We start from the raw sequence: 18,920 nt of genomic DNA, 5'->3' as shown, positions 1-18,920 counted from the left end.
ATGAATATTTCAGTCATCGACTACCTGAGTAGACTATAAATTGGTACATTATTTAAACTCTGATTCGTATAACTCAGCACTTAATTAAGGCGTTATATTTTTTAAACTTAAGTCATCATTATCTTCCTCATGTGGCCAGATTTTCTGATTTGACATCAGAGATCAGTTTCATACTTCATCCATATTCTCAACAAGTTCTTGTCATAATGAGGCCATAGAAGCATCCAATAAATATTTGTTGGTTAATTTACAACACAGGTAATTTGTCTGCCCCTGGCAACTCTGGGAATAAAGTGCCACATTGATTGTTATTTTATATCACTTTATTTCTGTTTTTAAATATGAAACTCAATAATTTAAAACAAATTAATACATTTATAATAAAACTAATAACTATTTATCTTCATAGTTTACAAGGTATATTCCCTTGGCCTTCCAGTAATCATGTGGGATCAATATTATATTCTTTCTTCAAATGATAAATCAAACTCATAAATATAAAGTGACTTGTCCAAGGTCACATAGCTAGTAAGTGACAGAGCTAAATCATAAGCCCAAATACTCTGTCTCCAAGTACAATGTTCCTTTCCCCACATCTATGTTCCCTCTTGAAAATGTCATAATATATATACACATACTATCTTTTTTAATCATAAACTCATATTTCCCTTTTTATATTTCACCCTTCTCAATTTTTAGATTTCATTATTAAAATATTTCATCATTAGATTCCATTATACAGTGTGCATATAAGTTTAGACTGGTTTTTTATGTTTATAAAAAGTCTTTATATTTGGGATGATAAAAATACATAAGCACCTCTCCTCCCAAAGGCTCTTCTAATTATTTTCAAAATTGGAATAAATCACTAACCACACATCAGCAATCCTAGAGTAATCACAGGTGCTGCAGTTGCATCTGAAGCAAAGCCAGATGTGAAACAGATGCAGCACCACCAGAGTTACAGATCACTGATATCAGGTAAGTGCTTTAACTTTGATTGGCACAGGATTGGGATGGGTGGAGCTGGCCTAGGAAAGGCTATTAGGAGACCTCAGTTTCTCCAAGTGATTTCACCCCAGACCCTGATCGGACCCTCCCAGCTCAGCTTCCACCATCCTTATCAAAGTTTAAAGCACTTACCTGATATTAGAACCTGAAACTCCAGCACTGTTGCACTACATCTGTCTTACTGCCATTTTCTCAAGTAGGTACAGCTGCAGAACCTGCTCCAGCACCTGTAGCTCACAGTGTTGCATCACAGTAGGTATCAGCTGCTAAAACTAAAAATATTTAAGCTTAATTTTGTTAGGAACTTATCATTTCAAAAATGATTTTTCAACATTAATAGTTTCATTTTAGTTACTTACCATTTGGATAGGGTGTTTCACATAAAGTTAGAAATTCAACGATAGGATGATCCATTTCAAGCACTGTAATTGCTTTTCCATGCATGATGGTTAAACTTGGTCTTCTGCAAGCTTTGTCATAGGACAGTCCACCAGAAAATATTATGAATGGTTCACTACAGAGGAAAAAAAGTTAATGAGACTGAGTTCTTTAAGATGACACAATCTCACAGTATTGAGGCAAAAAGGAATGGGCTTAGTAGGGATTATATACAATAATTTGACATAGAGCAAAAGCCTTTCCTGGCCCCAAATATCTCACCCAACAGTTTACTATTCTACCATTCCCTTTTTTCTGGATGTATATTCTCACCATTAAAATTACTAATGAATCAATCTAAAGATGTTGAGGTGAGATGGGGGAAAGGCAGTGAGGTTGGTGAGAGGGGAAGATGCTCACTGACTCAACAGAACACCTTCACATATATTAGTTGGTTACCAAACTCTAAATTACTACTATTAGAATATTAGGCTATGTTACTTTATCATATTAACCAGTAGGCATGTGGGACCCCAAATCACTAAGAAATACAGGCAAATTTCAACATGAAATGAAATGTGACAGTGGCAAGCCCAGAATGGTAGAAGGTAACATGAAAAGTCTACATAATAGAGTTTCTGTGGGAAAGGGTTATGACAAACAGATGGAGAAAACTAATATGTAAGGGGAAAATGATTCACCAAAAGTAAATGTGACCTTCTTCTCAACTTTACCTAGGGTCAGCCAGTTCTATTTTGCTTGTAAAACTAACTTTGAACAAATTTTTTCATTTCTGTTAACTGCAAGTTACAGTTAGATAATAGAGTGGGGTTGAAATGACCATAAAATATCACAGCTGTCAGAAAGTTACGAAATATCTTCAAAATTTTTCATTTTTCTTTTCTCAAATATCTGTATCTCTAGTATATGTTTATAAAAGAAAATGTGTGTTGATATGAAGTATTTTTCAATAAGACCAAACTGAAAATATTCTCCAAAAATTTTTTAAAGGAACTAAACACTTTTATTGTACCAAATTCCTTGAGAACATATGTTTCTCTAAATAATTCACTTCTATCCATCTACTAAACTGAAGAATCTACTTGTTTCTAGAACTCACTCCATAAGATTTCCCTTTCTTTTCCATTTTGTATCGTACATAGTACCAAACATTATCAAAGGGACATTTGCTATCTTATGCTGGCTACGTAATAACAACAAAAAACCTTTTTAAAAAGTTCCCATCAAAACCTACATATAAAATGCCTTCACTAATTTTTATTTAAAGTTCTGTCTTAATATTTTCACATAAATATTTGAGTTGTAAGCTAAAAACGAATGAGTTTTGCCCCAGTAATTAGACATATTAATTAGCACCAATCTACTAATGGTGGTTTTAAGAAGCAAGTTTGTTTTTTTCTATGAAATACATAGTACTTAGATTATTTAGAAGACATCTCCAGACTTAAAAATCATTTTTAATGAAATGAGTATGGGCTTTTGCACCTCTGCTGCTTTGTTTTGCAACAAAGTTCATGACTTGGAGAACATAATATCTTTTCATAAATATTGAGCTTAACTATCTGCTCCAAATATTAATAAAGGGCATAAATATCTATTTTTCCCATGTAAAAGTGGGTGAATTTACTCTCATCTCCTAGTACTAATCTAAACATAGGATAAGAAGCAATTTACTTTCCCTCATTTGTAAGCACATTGGAAAATGTCTTTTCTAGTATTCAAAGGAGGCACAATCTTTTCTGCTCTTATTATGACTTTGCATCACAAAACCCTGGGTCTGAAGTAACTGTTGATATATATGCACTTTTCTGTAAATTACTGAATGATTGAATAAAAAGCTATTTCCTCAGGAAAATGCTCAGGGAACCAGTCATGGATAATTGCATTAGACATTTAATTATCACATTAAATCCTCAGAAGTATTGTTCTCATTTTATTAATGAGGTTAAATAACAATTAAGCAGAAAAACCCAAAAGAAAACTGAGATCTATCAGCCTTCAAAGTCTATTCTCCTAAATTGTGGTCTATACTGCCTGAAGTAATAAATAGTTACAATTTACTGAATGTTTACCATGTGGCATATATTGTGCTCTGTGTATATATAAAGAAGTTTTACGTAATCCTCACAATCTCGTAATCCTCAATTCTGATGAGAAAAGTACTATTAGCTCAATTTCATAGATAAGGAGTCTGGGCTTAATGCAGGTTAAATAACTTGTTCAGGGTCAAGCAGCTAGTGAGTGTTTTTCATTTCTAGTCTAATAGTTCTCAAACTGTGGAATACACCTTAATAGGTGTTCTACAAAAATAAATAAATAAGTAGATAAATAAATAAATAATTTGACAAACACTTGCAAAGTATATATATCTCCCTTCTGAAATTTTATAATTCATGCCATATATTAAATATTCTGAAAAATTGTATAGTAAAGAATCCAGTTTATTTAAGTAACCCAGAACTTTTCATATTTCTCAAATTTATTTGATTACAGATTCCTTTTTTTCCATGAATACAATTAGCGATTAAAGGGATACAATTTGGTAAATGCTATACCACATGAAACTGCCTCCTTTACTAATTAATACAAGTGTGTCTTGAGAGATTTATCAGATGGATTAAGAAATAACCATATAATTGATAATGTCTTCATACATAAAGAAAACATTAATAACAATTAAATATTATTGATAACAACTTAGATAAATCTCAAAGGCATTATGTTGAGGAAAAGAAGCTAGGATCAAAGGTTACATAATATGTAATTACACTTATATGACATCTCAAAAAGGCGAAACTATAGTGACAGAGTACAGACCACTGGTTGCCAGGGGTTAGGTGTGGGGAAAGGTGTGACTGTAAGGGGACAGTATGAGAGAATTTAGTGGATATGGAAATTTTCTGTATTCTTATTGTGGTGTCAATTTCAGGAATCTATACATGTGTTACAAATCCACAGAACTGTACACCAAAAGAAAAAAAGTCTACTTTATTGTATAATTTGTAAAATAGATAAAATATAATAAAAAGCACTGAGCATTTTTGTCTCAATGAAAGCAACAGGATTAAATAATAAATTGTGTAACATAATGTAATACATGTTAAAATAACATTTGTTGAGTATTATGATGTGCCAGGTATTGTGTGAAGAACTTTACATGCATTATTGTATTTAATCCTCCCAATGAGAGAACTACTACTATTATTCCCACTTTATAGATGGGTATACTAAAGCTTGGAGAACTTAACTACCCATGAAGTCTTATCTGTAGGTGACCACAACAGGAAGGGATTAAAAAACTAGCAGAAGGTAATTTTTATTAACTACAGAGAACCTGATAATGCTAGTGATAGCAAGTAAAGAGATCATTATTCCTTTTTTTTTTTTAAAGGATAAAATTATTAAGCCTTGAGGCCATTGTGATTGGAGTCTCAGTAAGCAAATTGATGACTGGGGACCAATGATTCCTGAGCAGAATGGTTGTTTATCCCTAGAAATGTAAAGCAAGTTTGTGAATGGCTAGTTTAAGATAAAATTAAACAGAAAACATACCCTTTACATCTGTTACCTATGCAGCATAGGTAAGGCTGCAGCATATATGGTAAGGCTCTTCTTAAAGTTCCTGCTCCTGCTACAGCTATCCCAATTTTTGACTTCACAAAATATTTGCTGTATACTAGATGGAACGGAAATATAGCTATCTATTTCCACCTCCAGACTATGGCCCATTTTGCTGTGGCAACACCTTTCAGGACTCAACTTCAGTGCCCCTCTGTTTTTGTAGTCTCCTTTTGTTCTGAGCTGTGGATCCACTGTTTCTAGAAGAGGCTTTTCTAATACAGTTGTAATCACAACAAACTGACACAATGTACTACAGTGCATAGTAAGTGGGATGATAGTAATTATGATTAGTAATACATAATTATTTCACATTAGAAATCTGAAGAATTACTTCTATACAAAGTTGAGCTACCAATTACTAGAACAAATCAATTTAGAATCAGTTGAAAAATATTAACAGTGTGAAATAACATGGCTTTGATGACAATAGTAATAACTTTTTTTATTAAGAAATCCACTATGTGCCTCTCATCAAATTTATGATGTTACAAACTTTATGCATAATTCAATTTAATCCTCCCAATCATCACAGTGAGATAGGTATTGTTGATGAGAAAATTAAATTTTAAAAGAGTTAATTAAAATTTTCAAGGTCACACAGCTGTCTTACTCCATAAGCCAATGATCTTTTTTTTAAATATATATCTTTATCGGAGTATAACTGCTTTACAATGTTGTGTTAGTTTCTGCTGTACAACAAAGTGAAACAACTATATGTATACATATATCCCCATATCCCCTCCCTCTTGAGCTTCCCTCCCACCCTTCCTATCCCACCCCTCTAGGTCGTCACAAAGCATCAAGCTGATCTCCCTGTGCTATGCAGCAGCTTCCCACTAGCCTTCCATTTTACATTTGGTAGTGTATATATGTCAGTGCTACTCTCTCACTTCGTCCCAGCTTCCCCTTTCCCTGCTGTGTCCTCAAGTCCGTTCTCTATGTCTGCATCTTTATTCCTGACCTGCCACTAGGTTCATCGGTACCATTTTTTAGATTCCATATATGTGCGTTAGCATATGGTATTTGTTTTTCTCTTTCTGACTTACTTCACTCTGTATGACAGACTCTAGGTCCATCCACCTCATTACAAATAACTCAATTTCGTTCCTTTTTATGGCTGAGTAATATTCCATTGTATTTATGTGCCATATCTTCTTTATCCATTCATCTGTCGATGGACATTTAGGTTGCTTCCATGTCCTGGCTATTGTAAATAGTGCCGCAATGATCTTAATCATTATTTTAAACTGCCTTGCCTTGAATTCTTGATTTCTGAAGTACATTTTCTTCATGTTTACCCTTTTCTCCCTTCATCTGGCACCATCCTATCTTCCATCCCTTAAATCCTATCTCAGGCATCTCCTTTCCTAAGAAGAATTTCAGTGATTTCTCTCTTCACTGTTGTCCTCCCTACTCCCTTTAGGGAGGGTTAGCTGTCCTTTTGCTGTGCTCTCATAGCCTGTCTCTATAAAAGCACCTCACATGTTGTATAGAAACCACGAGTTCATGGACTTACTTCTGGTACTAGACCATAACAGATTCAAAAGCAGGCAGTAATTTCTATTTTAGTGTGCCAAACAAATTGCACAATGCATATTATGCAGTAATAACTTAATACATTTTGTTTTAATTGAATTAAGCTACATATTGTTGAGCACCTCATAAAAAATACATTTATATATAACAAAATAAATGTCATAAAGTCCATGGATCATGCACTTTATCAGGGAAAAACCTCTCACGCCTTCACATGAACCTCTTTATTCTCATTTTACAAACTAGGGTTTCAAATTTCTTAGTCTATAGCAAATAAAAGGCTAGATACTAGTGGATAACACAATGGAAATTAGAAGTCCCAATAGCCCAAAACTGAAGGATAGAGAAAAACTTTCAAAAACAAATAAATAAATGAAAAGAAAAAAAAAAAAGAAACCACAAGCTGCTAGGAACAGTTGATAAGTGTGAAGTGCTCAACTGCTTCAATAGTCCTTGAAGTGCAACACTGTATAACAATGGATGTAAATAACATTGAGCCTGAAGACTCAAGCGAAGTTTAAGTTATAAACACTGTTTTAAGAAGGAAAAGAATATATGTAAAAATTTTCAACCATAATGATTAAATTTTAAGTGTTTTAATACTTTAGTTACACTAGTAATAAAACCATGATCATTTTTACTAGTTATACATAGTAACATTAGGCTGGGCTAAAGAGGTATTGATCCATCTATCTACTATACCTTGAGAAGAGCAGCTATAAGCAAACATTAAATGCACCTGTGACAACAGGAAAATATTCTAGTGTGAACATTTAAGTAATATAAAGTAGAATTATCCAATTTAGACTTAAAATAAAACTAAGGTCTAGGCAAGATTTGTAATTATGGTAATTCTAGATGAGAGTATTGCCACTAATAATTACTGTAAGTATAAAGAACATTGCTGATGCATAGGATATGGCTGCTGTATATACAAGATAAATTTCTATTAAATATTATTTTTTATTTAATTTTCTATATCTTAAAATTTAGCACTATTGTATTATGCCAATATACATAAATGTTTACCTTCCCAACTAACTATAATCTTTCCAACTTCAGAATGTAAGATCCTAAAGTACAGAGACTTGGTTATGTATTTAATTCATGTGTAATACCAACAGGTACATAGCTTCTGCTGTTTAATAATGTTGAATGACTGCTGCTTGTAATTGCATGGCCAAAAAGCCCTACATTGTTAAAATTAATGTATATAATACTCATCTGAATATTCATATAAATTTTAAAATAATTAAGAGTTGCTATTTATAATAACGTTGACATCATACATTTGCCAATTGAACAATAAGAAATCTGTTATTATCAATGAAGAAGATTCAGCCAGTTAATATAATTATGTAAAACTTTAAACAATATATAAACATTAAAGGTTATCTGAATTTCTTGTCTCTGTTTCTTACATACTTTCCCATAACTCCCAAAGTAAAAATGCATACCTGTTTCTACAGGTTTTGTATTCTACTTTAAGAATTGGTTTGCAAGATTCAGATTTTCTTCCTTCTCTTTGAGTTTTTCCTAAAGAAAGAAAAAGGATTTTATTAAATATGATTTAAATTCTACTAACCCATGAGAATTTTAAAAGCTTGATTAAAGGAATATTTTTTAAATGTAATTATGTGTTTTTCATAATATGATAAACACATTTCTACGCATCCTAACATATTTGTTAAATTTATAAACAATTTGTTGAGCCCTAATAATTGACTGTTATATAAACAATAAAGCTATTTGTAAACATCATATTTGTATTGCTTCACATTCTCCATGTATAAATCTAGTATCATATAAAGTTATTTTAATTATTTAAGTTTCAAGATAAACAACTTCAGAATTGAAGACACACACATACATACTTATCAGCATAATGAAATGTATAACGAAAATCCATACTAGGCTGAAAATTTTACCTATAAAACAAGCAAATCCCTTTCTTATGCAGAAAGATTTGCCATTTAAAACATGAAAATCTTTGCATTTTCATCAAATTTATTTAAAGGAAAGTCCATTAGACAATGAACACTGATGGCATATTTCATGATTTTTAAAAATTTTAATGATGTACTCTATTTGCATAAAACAAAAATAATAGTTTCTTATAAGGGAAGGATTATGTTGTTTAGACTCCATAAGAGTCTGAATGAAAGATCAAGAAGAGTTGAAAATGGAAATAAAGATACTTCTGCCTATAACATACTTATCTTTCTAGTTATGATTTTACTTATAATTCTACGTCTCATTTTGATAAAATTCATCTGTTTTTCAAGATATGTTTGTTATTTTAATAAGTACCCTATTTATTCTTGTATTGCCACAGCTGTTTATGGACACAGAAACCTATTCTGTAGAGAGATGTTTACATGCATATAAGTTAAAACTTTAGAATAGCTTCAGAATGGCAAAGCCAAATCCAACTAGGACGTCAGGACAATTTTATCCAATTTGCTTAACGGGCTATCAGCTTAGAATACACCTTATCTGCTCCATGGCATGCTTTCTGAAATTGCCTTCTCTTTCTTTTATCTTATGTCAACTAAAGAAGCAACCCAATAATAAAATATTGGTCAATATCATTCACATTGTAAAACAGGATTAAAAGTATCTATATTATATGTGAAAAAGAACTGCTGACATTAAATATATTATATATGAAAAAGAATTGCTGATATTAAATATAGATCATTACAAAAAGACAACTTTGGCTCAGGGACTCACTCTGAACAATGGTCTTAGAGGTGAGGAACATCTGGTTGGTGCTTACTAGTTTTGATAATGAATGGAAATAGAGAGAACTGAAGGAAGTGACAGAGTCAGCAAAGAGACCCATTCTTCTCAGTTGATGATTTTTCTATCCAGAGCTTCTCTAATAATTGCCAAACCATTAGTTGACCAAAACAGTATATTTGCAGTTGTTTATATATATGGGACCAACTACTATTTTTCAATCAATAAACATCACTATCATGCACTGATTTTAGTAGAAAAGAATAATTGTTTAATTAATTAATGTTTTACTTCAATTTCCAACTCTAATAATTAATTTGGGGGTGAAGCCTTTCTGTTTTTTTGTTGTTTTTAATTTTATTTATTTATTTATTTATTTTTGGCTATGTTGGGTTTTCGTTTCTGTGCGAGGGCTTTCTCTAGTTGCGGCAAGCGGGGGCCACTCTTCATCGCAGTGCGTGGGCCTCTCACTATCGCGGCCTCTCCTGTTGTGGAGCACGGGCTCTAGACGCGCAGGCTCAGTAGTTGTGGCCCACGGGCCCAGTTGCTCCGCGGCATGTGGGATCCTCCCAGACCAGGGCTCGAACCTGTGTCCCCTGCATTAGCAGGCAGACTCTCAACCACTGGACCACCAAGGAAGCCCAACCTTTCTGTTTTGATTATGTTCATTGCCTGTCAGTAATTGAAATATGCTTAAATATCATGTTGCATAAAACAACATTATCAACAACTGCATTTATTGCTTTTCCTTATGTTCAGAGTACTGTATTAAGTGGGAGGATGCAAAGAAATAACTGACTACCAAAAAGCTTAAAATTTACTAAACTGAACAAAACAATTTTTGAAAATGACAACATGAGGTACCATAAACAAGTGATAGACATTAAGTGTTGTAGGAGTTGAGAATAAAACTGTGGCTTCCTTTTACAATAGAAGACTTATCTAGATTTTCACAGAAGACTTCCTAGAAGCTAGATTAAGCATTAAAAGATAGAAGTTGGCTAGGAGAGCATAAGAAAAGACATGAAGGCAGAATGTGCCTAGTATGTTGAGAGAATAATGGATAAGCCAAATTGGGCAGATTAAAAGATTAATGTAGAAGAAGAGTGCAAAAAGGCTGATGAGGTACAAAAGAGCCATACAATAGCAATCTATAAAACTGATTTGCAGTAATAGACAAGGGAGAGTCATTGGAAGCTTTCAAGTTGGGAAATAATATGTGTAAAGCAATGTCTCAGAAATATTAATATGGATTTATTTAATAAAGAAATTTTGAGGATGTAAGATACTGATAATGGAAAACAAGGAGAAGATAATCACAACTGTGCAGGAAAAACTGAAGAAAAGTGAACAGTCTCAAAGAAAAGTGGGATACTATTAATCACACCAACATGTGCATCTTGAGAGTACTGGAAGGAGCAGAGAGAAAGGAGGAGAAAAACATTCACAGAAATATTGGTTGAAAATGTTCTAAATTTTTTGAAAAGCATTATTTATACATCTAAGAACCTCAGTAAACTCCATGTAGGATAAAATCAAAGAAATCTACTCCCAGGCACATCAAGGTAAAAATGCTAAAAGCAAAAAAAAGTATTGAAAGCAGCAAGAGGAAAATGATTCATTGTATACAAGGGAGCCCCAATAAGATTAATAGCTGACTTTCTTACCAAAAACAATGAAGCTAAAAGGTAGTGGAATGACATACTTAATGTACTGGGGAAAAAAAAAAAACCTGTCAACCAAGAATCAAAGTTCATCAAAATTATCTTTCAAAAATGGAGGTGAAATAAAGATGTTTCCAGATAACAAAAACTGACAGAATGTATTGCTAGCAGAGCTCCCTTTCAAAAAAATACTTAAGTTCTTCAGGCTGAAAGAGAGTAATACGAATCTACCCACACAAATAAAGAATACAAGGAAAAGTAATTAATGTAGATAATTATAAAAGACAGTATAATTGTATATTTCCTCTCCAATCTTAACTGGTTTAAGAAGCAATGTAAAAAGTAATATGTATATAATTGTAATATGGGATATATAATATATTTGAAAATAATAACACAAAGAAGGTGTATGGGAACAAGGTTACACTGGAGGAAGAAAATGACACCAAATGGTAACCTGAGTCCATGAGAACAAAGGAAGAGAACCATAAATAAGAAGCAAAAAGGCTAATGTAACAAATTTTATACATATATATGTGAGTTTGTATATATATATATATATATATATGTATATATATATATATATATATATACACACACACACACACATATATATATATATATATATATATATAATATATACCCTTGACTAAATAACAAATGGGTCAAAGAAAAATACCAAAAATATTGTAGAACAATGTATGCTACAACACTGTTCATACAATGAACAATGTTCACAACATTGTTCAACAATTGTAGAACAATGTATGATACAACATATCAAAACTTCTGAGATGAAGCCTAAGCAGAGCAGAGAGGGAAATTTATACCTACGAGCAGCTATATTAAAAAAGAATATATGAAATCACTAACCTAACCATTCACCTTAAGTCACAGAATAAAAGCACAACCTGAACCTGAAGCAAAAAGAAAGCAGGAAATAATAAAGATTTGAGCAGAAATTAATGACATAGAAAAGAGAAAAATACAGAAAATCAACTAAACTGAAATTTGATTCTCTAAAAAGATCAAGAAAATTGACAATCCTTTAGCTAAACTGACCAGAAAAGAGACAGACAGACAGAGATAAAAGACTTAAATTACTAAAATCAAGGGTAAAAGATGGAACATAATTACCTATTTCAGCCTGAAGGGGCTGGAGTGTGCCCTAGGCTGCAACTGGGGTTACGCAGGACAGAGTCTGAGTCTGCCATTGAAGCCCCATTGTTAGTGCGTGCAAGAAGGGAAGGGTGCAGCCCCACCAAAACATGCTTGCAGTGGGCACAGCTCTGCCTCTGTGAGCTCTGGGAATACACAAGCACCATGGGCTGTCCACACTCAGAGGCAAGGCTGAAATCTGTGCTGATCCTCAGGAACTGCACAACTTTGGAAGCGGGACTGAAATTTGAGCAGTGTCCTGGTGGCTTTTGAGGATTTATGCCATCATCTCCTTTGTAAGCTCAGTGCCTACGGAACATTCGAGCAGACTACTGGTACTCCCGTGGCTGGGTGGATCCAGCATTAGCAGCTGCCAGAACACGCAGAGGCAGGGTCAAGGTGTGGGTTGACTCCATAGGTCTCAGCGGGTCCCAGTGCCTGATTTCAGTGGATCTGTGTCAGCATATCTATGCTGGTGGACTGGTGAGCACAGCGCCTGAGGGACATCTGGGATGATTGCTTGCATTCTCAAGGCTGAGGCAGGGCCAAGGGCAGTGCCAACAACAGTATACTTTGTGAGCCCACACAACAGGTAATGGGCTAGACCACAGAGCGTACTTCCCAATAGACAGCTCCTGTGGAGGAACACTCAGTGGCTCTTCTTCCAGTGGAAGTGTTTCAGTCCCACCTACCTTACACCACAGCTTAGAAACAGATCAGGGAGCTTCTACTCCAACAGTTGGGGAGCAGACCCTACCCCCAACAGGGCTGTGTAAACCACAGAGCAAAAAGGAGGCCCCGCTCAATGTCCAGTGCAGGCTCTGATCATCACAACACCAGCCACACCCCACATCAAGAGGATAACAGGCAGCACACACTGAGGAAAGCCAAGGAAGGCATCCATACTAAAAACAGCCCTCTAACCAAAAATATTAGACTCACACAGGCTACACAGGGACGGTCCCACATAAAAACAGCCCTTCAAGACCACAGTAGATAACTGTTTCTCCTAAATTCGTAGTCGCAGAAATATAAAATGAAGAAGCAGAGGAACCACTTCCAATTAAAAGAACAAGAGAAATCCCCTGAATGAAAAAACAATTAAACAGATCTCTCCAGTCTACCAGATCCTGAGTTCAAAAAGGACGTAATAAAAATACTGAAGGAATTAAGAAAGGCTATTAATAGAAATGCAGACCACTGTAACAAGGAACTAGAAACTATAAAGAGGAGCCAATTAAAATTAGAAAACTAATTTGCTGAGCTAAAGCAATAAATACCAAACTACATAATTCAGAAGAACGAATAAGTCATCTGGAAGATTAGAATGGAAATGACCCAGTCAGAACAACAGACAGAAAGACAAATGAAAAAAACCCAAAATGAAAGCAACATACAAGACCTATGGGATAATATAAAGCAAACAAATTTACACATAATAGGGATCCCAGAAGGAGAAGAAAGAGAAAAGAGGATTGAAAATGTATTTGAAGAAGTTACAAATACATTGGCTGAAAACTTCCCAAATCTAAAGAAGGAAATTATATCTAGGTACAAGAAGTACAGAGGGTCCCAAAAAAGATGAACCCAAATAGACCTACACCAAGATATATTATAATTAAGATGGCAAAAGTTATAGTTAAAGAGAGGATTCCAAAGGCAGCAAGAGAAAAACAAAGAGTCAGTTACAAGGGAACCCCCATAAGGCTATCATCTGATTTCTCTACAGAAACATAGACCAGAGGGGAGTGGCAAGATATATTCAAAGCCCTAGAAGGGAAAAACCTGCAACCTAGGATATGCTATCCAGCAAGATTATCATTTAGAACAGAAGGAGAGAGAAAGAATTTCTCAGATAAGCAAAAACTAAAGGAATACAGCAATACTAAATCTAACCCAATAGAACTATTGAAAGGACTTATCTAAACAGAAAAGAAGCAAGAGTCTATAGGAAAGAGAAAATCACAGTTGGAAAGCAAATCACTTTAAAAAGCCAGTACATAAATTTTAAAAATAAAAAAAAAATTTTGAAAGTGATGATAACTACAATGAATAGCAAAAGGATAAACATGAAGATGTAAAACAGTACATCAAAATCATAAAATGTTGAGGAGGGGTGTAAGAAAATTGAGATTTTTTTAAAAATGTGTTTGAGCCTATATTACTACGAGTCTAAAGCAAGTAGATATAGTAATGGGTTAATACACTTGAAAAACACTGTAACCACAAATCAAAAACATAAAATAGAGTCACAAAAAACAAAAAGAACACAAGCATAATACAAAAGAAAATTATCAAACCATAAAAGGAAAGACAAAAACTAAAAGAAAGGAAGAAAGAAGAAACACAAAATCAACTGGAAAACAAGGTTTAAAATGGCAATCATCAAAAATTACCTTAAATGTCAATGCACTAAACATTCCAATCAAAAGGCATAGAGTGGCAGATTGGATAATAAAACAAGAGCCCACAATACGCTGTCTATAAGAGATTCACTTCAGGGCTAAAGACACAGACCGAAAGTGAAGCGATGGAAAAAGGTATTTAATGAAAATGGATATAAGAAGAAAGAGAGTGTAGTAAAAAGAATTCTACACCATGACTAAGTGCAATTTATCCCAAGTGTGCAAGGCTGGTTCAACATTCAAAAACCAATTGATACAATCCATCACATCAATAGGCTACAAAAGAAAAACCACATCATCATATAAATAGATGCATAAAAAGCATGTGACAAAATCCAACACACATTCATGACAAAAACTCAGTAAACTAGAATGAAACTGAGCAGGACCTTGAAAGGCCTTCTCAGAGAGACACCCCACTGTGTCCCCTGCCTCTTGTTTGTAGAAGAAGGTTTAGCCTCCTAGGCCTTTGCCAAGTTCCAAAGAGCAACTTTAATTAAAGAAGTGAGAAAATACAGGAACAAAGGAAAACAGCCAAGCAAGACAAAATAATATTAGTTAGCCATAAAACAACATGAGGACACTTAGCTCCTCCACAAGAGCTATAGATAATATTTGGAGCCATATCCTTGAGTTGTTTTGCAGATACTAAAAAACCCCCACCAGGTGGAAGAAGTTAACTGCAGGCTGACAACCAGCATGTAGACCCCAGACTAGTTGGAACCAGAAAGTTGATGATCGAGATTTTAGAAACATCACCCTGTTATGTCACCGTCAACCAGCCAGAGAACTGAGCACAAGCTGATCACATACTCTGCAACCCTCTCCCTCACACTGTCTTTAAAAGGCCTAAAAGCCAATGGGGAGTCAGGTCTTTTGAGCATGAGCTGCCCATTCTTCTTGCTCGGCCCCACATTGGGTGCTTTGCAATAAATGCTGTACTTTTCTTGACAAAAACCTGGTATCAGCAGATTGACTTTACTGCACACAGGCAAGTGTACCCAAGTTTGGTTCACTAACAGAAATAGATGGGAACTTTGTGAACTTGATAATACCTACCAAAAATCCTATAGGTAATATGGTTCTTAATGGTGAGAAACTCAAATCTTTCCCACTAAGATTAGGAACAAGGCCAGGCTGTCACCTCTCACTACAGTTTTTCAACATTGTACTGAAGTTCTAGCTAATGAAATAAGACAAAAATATGAAATAAAAGGTATACAGATTGGGAAGGAAGAAATAAAACTATCCATCCATAGATAACATAATCACCTATGTAGAAAATCCAAAAGCATTGACAAAAATCTTCTGGAACTAAGAAGTGATTATAGCAAGGTTGCAGGATACATTGCTAATATACAAAAGTCAATTTATTTCCTATATACCAGCAAAAACTAAGTGGAATTTGAAATTGAAACACAATACCATTTACTTTAGCATCCAAAAAAATGAAATACTTAGGTATAAGTCTACTGAATATGTACGAGATCTACAGGAGTAAAACTAAAAAACTCTGATGAATGAAATCAAAGAATTAATAAATGGAGAGATGTTTCATGTTCACGGATAGTTAGACTCAATATTGTCAAGATGTCAGTTTTCCCAATGTAGTCTATAGATTCAATGCAATCCCAATCAAATTTGGGATTTTGTGGATACCAACAAACTGATTTTTAAAGTTTATATGGAAAGGCAAAATATCTAGCATAGCCAACAGAATACTGAAGAACAAAATGGGAGAGCTCAAAGTACTGGGACTTCAAGATTTACTATAAAGCTAAAATGATCAAAACAATGTGGAGAAAGATAGACAAAACAGATCAATGCAACAGAATAGGGATCCCAGAAATAGACCTTCATAAATATAGCCAACTGATCTTTGACAAAAGAGCAAAAGCAATACAATGGAGCAAAGACAGTCTTTTCAACAAATGATGCTGGAACAACTAGACATCTACACGCAAAAAAAATGAATATAGACACAGATGTTACACTTTTTACAAAAATTAACTAAAAATGGGTCATAGATCAATTTGTGTAAACACAAAACTACGTAACTCCTAGAAGATAACATAGGAAAAAACCTATCTGACCTTTGGTATGGCGATGACTTTTTAGATACAACACCAAAGACATAATCTATGAAAGAAATAATGGGTAAGTTGGACTTCATTAAAATTAAAAGCTTCTGCTCTGTGGAAGATAAGAGAATTAAAGACAAGCCACAGACTGGGAGAAAATATTTGCTAAGGCACAGCTGATAAAGGATTGTTATCCAAAATTTACACAGAACTCTTAAAAGTCAACAATAAGACAAACAACCCAACAAAAAATGAGCCAAAGGTCTTAACAGATACCTCACCAAAGAAGATATACAGATGGTAAATGAGCATATGAAAATGTGCTCCGCACCGTATGTTACAAGAGAAATGCAAATTAAAACAACAATGAGATACCAGGACACATTTATTACTATGGCCAAAATCTGGAATACTGACAATATCAAATGCTGAAGAGGATGTGCAACAACGGGAACTCTCTTTCATTGCTGATGGGAATGCAAAATGGTACACCACTTTGGAAAACTGGACAATTTGGCAATTTTGTAAAAAACTAAACATACTGTTACCATAGGATCCAGCAATTGCACTCCTTGCTATGTACCCAAAGAAGCTGAAAACGTATGTCTACACAAAACTCAAACATGGATGTACATAGCAACTTTGTTCAAAACTGTCAAAACTTGGAGGCAACCAAGATGTCCTTAAATAGGTGAATGCATAAATCAATGGTGGTACAACCAGATAATGGAATAATATTCAGCACTAAAAATAATCAGCTATCAAGCCATGAAAGACATGGAGAAACCTTAAATGTACGTTACTAAGTGAAAGAAGACAATCTGAAAAGGCTACATATTGTATGATTCCAACTATATTCTGGAAAAGGCAAAACTACGCAGAAAGTAAAAATGCCAGGGGTTGTGGGGGAAGAGGGTGAGGGAGAGATGAATAGGCAGAGCATGAGGATTTTTAAGTTATTAAAACTACTTTGTATGATACTAGAATGATGGATATAGTCATTATACATTTGTCCAAATCCACAGAATGCACAACACCAAGAGTGAACCCTAAGGTAAACTATGGACTTTGGGTGATTATGATGTGTAAACGTAGGTTCATCACTTATAACAAATGTACCACTTTGCTAGGGGATGTTGATAATGGAAGAGGCTACTCATGTGTGCGGGGCAGGGGGCTTATGGGAAATATCTGTATCTCCTTCTCAATTTTGCTGAGAACCTAAAACTGCTCTAAAAATTGTCTTTAAAACTATATATATCAGTAGAAGGATATGTGCTCACTCCCTCTTGCGAGAGCACCGTAATCACAAATAACTGCTGAACAATCATCAACAGGAAGACACTGGAACTCACCAAAAAAGATACCCCACATCCAAAGACAAAGGAGAAGCTGCAATGAGACGGTAGGAGGGGTGAAATCACAATAAAATCAAATCCCATAACCACTGGGTGGGTGACTCACAAACTGGAGAACAATTATATCAGAGAAGTCCACCCACTGGAGTGAAGGTTCTGAGCCCCATGTCAGGCTTCCCAACTTGGGGGTCCGGCAACTGGAGGAGGAATTCCCAGAGAATCAGACTTTGAAGGCTAGCAGGATTTGACTGCAGAACTTCTACAGGTCTGGGGGAAACAGAAACTTCACTCTTGGAGGACACACACAAAGTAGTGTGTGCATCTGGGCCAAGAGGGATGAAGGAGTGAACCCACAGGAGACTGAACCAGGTGAAGCCTATATTAAAGGCATAAACAATAAAATCAAAAGCAGATAAAATGAGCTTTATCAAAATTAAAAATTTTGTGCTTAAAGGGCACCATTAAGAAAGTGAAAAGACAACATACAGGATGGGAGAAAATATTTTCAAATCATATATTTAATAAGAGATGTGTATTCAGAATATACAGTGAACTGTTACAACTCCATAATTTTAAAAAAAACCCTCAGTTTGTAAATGGGCAAAGCAATTGAATAGACATTTCTCCAAAGAATACATAGAAACAGGCTTATAATAAGCACATGAACAGATGTTCAACATCTTTACTCATTAGGGAGATGCCAATCAAAACCACAGAGTGATACCACCACACACCTACTGGGATGGCTATAATGAAAAAGATAGATTTTAACAATTGTTGATGAGGACACAGTGAAGTTGGAAACCTAATACACTGCTGGTGGGAATGTAAAAGCATGAAGACTTTTTAGAACACAATTTATCAGTTCCTTAAAGTGTTAAATATACAGTGATCATATGACCCAGCAATTCCATTCCTGGGTACATACCCAAGAGAAATGAAAAT

At 34.5% G+C, this 18,920-nt stretch overlaps 1 protein-coding gene across 13 annotated transcripts in view; it reads right to left on the bottom strand.

Moving 5' to 3' along the window:
• STXBP5L (syntaxin binding protein 5L) overlaps nt 1-18,920 on the bottom strand; it is a 382,290-nt gene that overhangs the window by 177,726 nt on the left and 185,644 nt on the right. For all 13 annotated transcript variants that reach the window (XM_082394859.1, XM_082394855.1, XM_082394860.1 and 10 more), the window contains 2 exons: nt 8,025-8,103; nt 1,371-1,525 (listed from right to left, as the gene is read on the bottom strand). In XM_082394859.1, coding sequence (XP_082250985.1) covers nt 1,371-1,525; nt 8,025-8,103 — 234 coding nt within the window. The remainder of the gene's footprint in view (nt 1-1,370; nt 1,526-8,024; nt 8,104-18,920) is intronic.

This window comes from Balaenoptera borealis (genome assembly GCF_965194805.1).
Source record: "Balaenoptera borealis genome assembly, chromosome: 5".
NCBI classification, from domain to species: Eukaryota; Metazoa; Chordata; class Mammalia; order Artiodactyla; family Balaenopteridae; genus Balaenoptera; species Balaenoptera borealis.
Note: the sequence above shows the minus strand (reverse complement) of the source record. Positions and strands in the feature narration are given on the sequence as shown.